Source organism: Podarcis filfolensis (genome assembly GCF_964270895.1).
Source record: "Podarcis filfolensis genome assembly, chromosome: 15".
NCBI lineage: Eukaryota > Metazoa > Chordata > Lepidosauria > Squamata > Lacertidae > Podarcis > Podarcis filfolensis.
In genome coordinates this window covers 35,154,070-35,161,685 of record NC_139618.1, presented here as the reverse complement: position 1 = coordinate 35,161,685, position 7,616 = coordinate 35,154,070, and the positions used below count along the sequence as shown (strand labels likewise).

At 48.7% G+C, this 7,616-nt stretch overlaps 1 protein-coding gene across 1 annotated transcript in view; it reads left to right on the top strand.

Annotated features, from left to right (window-relative positions):
- Positions 1–484: 484 nt before the first annotated feature.
- The window catches only part of ADGRA2 (adhesion G protein-coupled receptor A2), a 117,287-nt gene continuing 110,155 nt past the window's right edge, over positions 485–7,616 (top strand). Inside the window, exon 1 of the mRNA XM_083588348.1 lies at positions 485–1,582. Coding sequence (XP_083444474.1) covers positions 1,377–1,582 — 206 coding nt within the window. The 5' untranslated portion in view covers positions 485–1,376. The remainder of the gene's footprint in view (positions 1,583–7,616) is intronic.

Here is a 7,616-nt window from a genome sequence, read left to right as displayed (position 1 = left end):
CTACAAGGCAGGAGGCAACTGCAGCAGGGGCAGGGGCGGCTGGTACCCACTGCAGCTGGTAGGGTGAAAGGCAGGGAGCCGAACCATAGGTGGCGCTGGAGCCAATGGCACACAGAGCCCACTAATTCTAGTTTTGTCTCTTCCTCCCTCATGAGAACACCGAGCCTAAAGAGGAGGCAGCTGACAGGGGAGGAAACCAACAGTAGGTGAAGCCAGAGTCAACGGTGGAGGCAAAGCCAACTAATTCTGGTTAGGTCCGCATCCTCTGGCCTGGATGGAAGGATGGAAGGAGAAGGGTGAAGAGTGGAGGGTTGGCTAAGGGCAGACTGGAACTGGTGGGGCACCAGGGGCAGTGCCCCATTTGCCTTAATGGACTTAAACTACACTGAGCTTACAACCCCCAAATACAGCGTTAGAGAAGCGCGCGTAAAAGAGACACACACAACTGCAAGGGGGAAAGGCGCGCGCGGGGGGGATAATCCCCAAATCACTTTATTGCCCCCAAATCGTGAGGATGAGGCTGCAATCCAGCACACGTGTACCCGGGGTGCAAATCTCACGGAACTCAGCGGGGCTTGCTTCCGCGTAGATACGATCGTGCAATAATGCTTTTAGTCTGGCGTCTGAAAAAAAAAATGCAAACTATTGTAAAGGGAGAATATATCGTACTCGATCCAGTTACGCACTTTCAGTAGGAATTGTTTTTAAGGGGAGGCGTCGGAAGAAGAGGGGGGACCTCCTTGAACCCTCGCAGCAGAAGAGGAAAAGACTCCGTCTCGCTCGAGTCCTGAACTAACAACTCGCGGATCCAACTCCAGGCTCGGCGTTGGCGGAGGGACAAGGCGCTGGAGGCGCTAGGGCCGCGCGGTGGCCGGGAAGCGGGAATGGCCATGCAGGCAACCGAGGGGAGGGACGCGAATGTGAGCAGCCGAAACCGCTAGATCCAACCCATCCCAAGCGCCGCCGCCGGACATTCCCCACTGGCGGCGCCCCGGAGCCCAAAGCTCCCCTCCGGCCATGCAGCGCGCAGCCCCGGGCAGCGGGCAGGCGCCGGACGCAGCCGAGCTCCGGGCAGACGGCCGCGCGCCTCGGCCGTTGCTCCCTTCGAGGGAGGTGTGACGGGCGGGAAGAGCCCCCGGGCCGGATCCGGGGCTCGGCGGACGCCCTCCCGGTTCATGTCAGCGCGCCGTCGCCGCCGCCTGCGCTTCTGAAGCTGCGCCTTCCTCCTCCGAGCCGGGCGCCCCCTCGAGGGATCCTCGCGCGGCGCTCCGGGCCCCGACGGCTGTTGGGCTCCTCCCGGGCTGGGGACTGGACGCAGCCCGGCTAAGGATGGGCTGACAGGCTTGGGACGGTGCCGCTGCCGGGAGCCGTCGAGGATGCTCTGGCCGGCCGCGCTGCTCCTGCTGGCGGCGCTGTGGTGCTCCGGGGGAGCGCGCAGTTGCCCCGTCCAGCTGCGCGGCTGCAAGTGCGTGGGCGAGCGGGCCAAGGGGCTGGCGGCGGCCAGGAAGAGGGTGAGCTGCAGCGGCGAGGAGCTGGCCGAGCCGCCGGCGCCCCGGCTCTTGCCCAACAGCACCGTCACCCTGTGAGTAGCGCCGGCGGAGACTGCGGGCGGCGGGCGGGCGGGCGTGAGATCTCCCGGGGTGGGGTGGGCAGAGACCCCACCAGAATGGCCCCCGGCTCTGATCCCGGTAATGTCGCTCTGGACATGCTCAGAGGCTGCGCGTGTGCAAAGCGGAAAGGCTGTAGCCAAAAAGAGCGTTTTGAAAGCCCTCGGAGGTTATGCTGCTTCCCATATCCAAAAATATTTAACCAGCTTTGTTACAATTTTCCTTTTGGACTTAATTTCTTTTTTATTCACTTATTTTTAAACGAGTTTTTTTTACAGAAAAAGAAAAGACAAAATACATGAACATCCTTTTGACTTAATTTCATTGGCTTAAATTGCCTCTGGATCTGTTTTTTGTTGTATATGAGTCGCTTAGAGTTACTTGTTGGGTGTTTTTTTAAAGTGACTGATAAGTTTAGTAATAAAGTACCGTATATAGCAATGTAGAAATCCACACTTTTTGAAATCTGCAATTCAAAAAAAATGAAATGAAAGAACCCAACTCCATCCCCTCCCTCTGACCTTAATCCTCCAATAATTATTACGGTATTATTATTATTATTATTATTATTATTATTATTATTATTATTTGGAATTGGGGATAATCTCGGGAGACTTTCAGCTGATCCAGAAGCCCCAATGTTTAGCTTCCACAAGATTTATTCAAATTATAGCAAAGAGCAGCTGAGGGACATGCCATCTGAATGCTCAGGAGCATGGAGGGAGTGAAGATTGTGGTTACTGAATAATATTAATGGGACCACACTTTTATTTACTTTATTTAGAAGTATTTATAGATCACAGTGGTCGGATAGGCACATGTGGGTACATTTGCACATGGCCAAAGCAGGGGGGGTGTTAAGGGGTGTCCTGGAGGCCTGAACATTAAAAGAAAAAAGAAGAAAAAGCGCTTACAGAATTACTGGGTGCACTGTGAGACCTCAGTCCCTCACCATCTTAACTTGCCTAGAGGCATCTGTACATTAAGGTTACCAGTTTCCCCCCCAATGAATCCGGGGACATTTTTCAACTTCAGTGGATTTTGTCAGGGGACTGATTTGTAAATCTGGGGACTGTCCCCAGGAAATGGGGACATCTGGTAACCTTACCGTACATACAGTGGTACCTCGGGTTACAAACACCTCGGGTTACAGACTCCACTAACCCAGAAGTAGTAACTTGGATTAAGAACTTTGCCCTAGGATAAGAACAGAAATTGTGCGGCAGCAGCAGGAGGCCCCATAAGCTAAAGTGGTACCTCAGGTTAAGAACAGTTTCAGGTTAAGAACAGACCTCCGGAACAAATTAAGTTCATAACCAGAGGTACCAGTGTATGTATTAGTATATCTATGCAAATCATGGGCCTGTGCCCCTCTAGCAATGCCCCGTGATCACAACCATACTATCCATTTACAGCACAAAGAAACCTGGGAGCTGTAGTTTGTTAAGGGCGCTCAGAACTGTAGCTCTGTGAGGGGTAAACCACAGTTCCCAAGATTATTTGGAGCAGGCAGTGCGTGTGATCCACGCCATGTTTCTTAATAGTAGGTAGTCACCCTGTGCAGGGGACGTGGGTGGCGCTGTGGGTTAAACCACTCAGCCTAGGACTTGCTGATCAGAAGGTCGGTGGTTCGAATCCCTGCGACGGGGTGAGCTCCCGTTGCTCGGTCCCTGCTCCTGCCAACCTAGCAGTTCGAAAGCACGTCAAAGTGCAAGTAGATAAATAGGTACCGCTCTGGCGGGAAGGTAAACAGTGTTTCCATGCACTGCTCTGGTTTGCCAGAAGCGGCTTAGTCATGCTGGCCACATGACCCGAAGCTGCACGCCGGCTCCCTCGGCCAATAAAGCGAGATGAGCGCCGCAACCCTAGAGTCGGCCAGGGCTGGACCTAATGGTCAGGGGTCCCTTTACCTTTACCTTTTACACCCTGTGCAGAGCAGTTTAAAAGCCAGGGCATCACCAACCATTTTAGTGTTTGGGGTGGGCATTACCCTCCCTGGTCACTTCTCTCCCAGGGGTGGACTTTGGTCTGGCGCCCCCTGCCTCTCCCCTTCCATTCTGCTCAATTCACTATGTCATAGTTGCAGCACCCTGTGCTTCTCCTAAGCTTGGCACCCAGGGGTACGGAACAGGTCGCGCGTCCCTCAGTTCGACTCACCCCCTGCACACACACTTTGCCTTTCCAAGGCATCATGGTAAAAATGGGATCCAGTAGAATTAATCTGAGATTTGGAAAGCACCCTGCTCTTCCAAGGGAGGAAAATGTCACCCCCTTTGCCGCCACATGGCCAGGGTGCTTGTGCGTCAGTGAGTGCAGTGTAGATGAGTGAGTTCAGAGGCTTAATGTGTGACATTGCACCCAGGGGTAAACTGAGATGCCCAGGTCTTTCTCTCCTTGCTGGCAGATGGAAACAACTTGAAACAGAGAGTTGAGTCTTGCAGTGCCTAGGCTTAAAAGTATCTGTTATTGAAAATAACATACCAAAAATGCATTATAGTAGGGAAATCTGCTTTGCAAAAATGTGCACGATAGGCAAAATTGCACACACAAAAATATGTTTATTAGGGGGGTAAATTCAGCTCCAATAGTGGCACATCCTTGGCTTTGCTAAGGGCAGAGTTTTACACCTCTGTGTCAGAGGAAACTGCAGGAGAGGACAATGTCCTGCTCTGAGGTTTCCCACTGGGGCATCTGGAGAACAGGGCCACTGGCCTGATCCGGCAGCCTCTTCTTGTGTCTTGAAATCAGGCACCCTGAAAGGTCTATCTCTGTGTCATCGTCGTCCCCCAATCCCTCAACTAGATATATTCTCTCATTTTGTCAATTCCACAGCAGTCATATCAAATGTTATTCATTGGCTGAGTATGCACCATACCTTTAAAGGCTGTCATTTATCCCTCACAGAGCCACAAATCACTGCATGCTTAGCAAACTACAGTTTCCAGGACTCTTGGTGGGGTCAGATATGCTCAGTGCTATTTTTCTACCAAAAGAGGTGCCAGAACTCACCACGAGCATCTCCCCTGTTCTCTTAAAATGGCAATGGCACCCATCTGAGAGGTGCAGGAACTGAGTTCCTGTGAGTCCCCCCTGGGAAAAAGCTCTGGATATGCTTTATATGTCTGGTGTGTATGCAGCCATGCTCAGAGTAGTCCCATTTGCCACATAGGTTCCTAATTCCATTGATTTCAGTGGTTCTGCTGTGAGGATGGCCTTGTTCAGGGGAATTTGTTTTAGGATTGCCTTAATTTCCTGGACATAGCTGGATATTTTGGCAAATTTCCTTAAAAATAGCTTTAAAACTTCAGAGAGAGAGAGAACGCGAAAAGAAAAACTCAACAGCTTCAGGCAAAACTAAAGCAACCTCAACAATTTTGCCCAAAATAAACAACTTTTGTGTCCTTTTGAAATATGGCACCCCTAATTTATTTATTTGCGTTTATATCTCACATTTTCTCTAAGGAGCTCAAGATGGTGAACATGTTTCACCCCCCCCCCCCCGTTTAATTCCCACAATCACCCTGTAGTAAGACAGAGTGGCAATGACTGGCCCAAGGTTGCCCAGTGAGTTTCATGGCTAAGTGAGCATTTGCACCCTGGTCTCTCAGGCCTGACACTCTGACCACTACATTGGTGCTTCTAGATGCTGTTGAACTACAACTCCCATCATCCCTGAGTACAGTGGTACCTCGGGTTAAGAACTTAATTCGTCCTGGAGGTCCGTTCTTAACCTGAAACTGTTTTTAACCTGAAGCACCACTTTAGCTAATGGGGCCGCCGGAGAACGATTTCTGTTCTCATCCTGAAGCAAAGTTCTTAACCCGAGGCACTATTTCTGGGTTAGCGGAGTCTGTAACCTGAAGCGTATGTAACCTGAAGCGTATGTAACCCGAGGTACCACTGTATTGGTTGTGCTGACTGAGGCTGATGGGATCTGGAGGGCTGCAGCTTTTTCTGTCAACTTTTAAAAAAGGCATTTGGTTAATCTTTGCTGTCTCAGTTGTCTTGCTGCAGGAACTTCTTAAAAGTGTTTGATGTTGCTAACTTGAGCGTATATTAGGTCCTCCAGCCTTTAAGCAATCGTGCTTTTGTTCTCTTTCTGTTACCACCCTAGTTAGCTGCTTGAGACTCGTTGGAAAATAGGTAGGAAATAGATTTTTATAAATAAATAAATGCATTGGAGTCTTGGCAGTTGTCGCCAACGAGGCGTTTCACAATAGTCTAAAAAGATTCCTAAACCAACTCAATACTCAACACGAACAATTCATTCCAAATGATCCAGCAATGCATATAAAGGTTTGAATGGAAGCACAGGAACTTATGAAATACAGTTCTGGAATCTTCCTTTCAACATGTGTGTCAGGAAGCCGTACTTTGTCTTTTCAGAGATCGGGAGCGGCCATTGCTTCTTTATCCCAGAATCCTAGGTGCGCATCCTGATTTTTGTACTGTCTGGGAGGGACTCTGGTCTCATCCACACCCTCCATTTAAAGCATTCTTATGCCACTTTCAGCAGCCGTGGCTTCCCCTAAAGTCTCCTGGGATCTGTCATTTGATAAGAGCGCTGGGAACTGGAGCTTTGTGAGGGGCCTTCTAACAGCGCCCTTAACAAATGACGTTGCAGCACAAATTTAAAGCACATTAAAATTAAGGTCTCCTCCATATGTCCTTTTTATTGTGCAGCTATGAAGATTTGTGCTGATGATGGTACTGGGGCAATTCTATGCAAACCTGCTTTCAGTTCTGTTTGTACTTCCAGAAGTTTCAGCACAGGCATGCCTCATTTCCAACCAGTGCATGTTCCACAACTTCCACTTGAAACCTTGAACTTTTCATGTTCTGCAGTGTTTTTATTTGCTTTCCTTGTCCCACTTTTGGTGCACCATATATATAGCATGAGTGGCCCACCAGGTGGCAATAATGGGGGAGGCATTGCAGTGGAACTGTGTGTGGACAGTCCAGTTTAAACCCACCATGGTTGCGTCACTATTGCATCAGTGATATGTTGCAGAACACACACACACCCAAAACCCCACCAGTCTAAGTCGAGGGCTAAGAAATAGGATACAGTACTAAAGTTGTTGGGTTTCGCTTTTTAAAAAATTGTTTTTTACTGATGTAGTTTTTTCTTATGTTGTCTTTGTTTTTATAATTTATTGTGCATTTAAACTGACGTAAAGCCATTTGGGGAGATGGATTCCAAGTGCTGCATATAAAAGTTTCAGGAAATAAACAATGAATAATTACAGTAACTGGGCAGTAAGGCTGCAATCCTAATCTCACTTGTATGGGGCTAAAACTGCACTGGATTCAATGGGATTTACTTCTTTGTAGCAGTCATGGTTAGAGGAGTGTGCTGTAAGACTGCAAGTGCCAGGGCCATGCACACAATTTGGCTGAGCTTAGATGTCACTCTTTTATGGCTTGAAATATATTCTGCCCCTCTTTGAAACTTGATGATTGCACGTAATGAAAATCAGAGATGATATCCAAAAACAGCAGTTGCTAACTTCTCACTTCCTCTTGCAAAAATGGGGAAGGTGGTGGAGTAGTCAACCAACCTTTTGTGCCAATTTAATGGAGGATGGAAAAATTATGCCACTGTCTTCTTGCATGCTTATTTTTCAATGTGTTCACAAACTTCAAGGAAATATCAGAGTTGAATTTTGGCTCAACACTGGTGAACTCGGCGCAATGCACAAAAAAATTAGTACCTTGCTCTCTGGACCAGGTCTTGTAAAGGGGTGGGTGGGGAGAGGAAGGGAATAATTCCTAGCTTTCTGTTCTGCTAACAAGACTTCATGATTATATAGCACACAGTGCAACAGTGCCACATATGTCCCCAGTCAAAGGCAGGCAGGCCATACTGAGTTCAGTAAGTCTTACTTTCAGAGACCTTAATACTGTATAGGATTGCAACCTAAATATTACAGTATAGTTAAATTGATGAAGCTAGATCATCTAGAGGTTGTTTGGGAAAGTAAGGATGGGGAAACCTGTGGCCTTCCC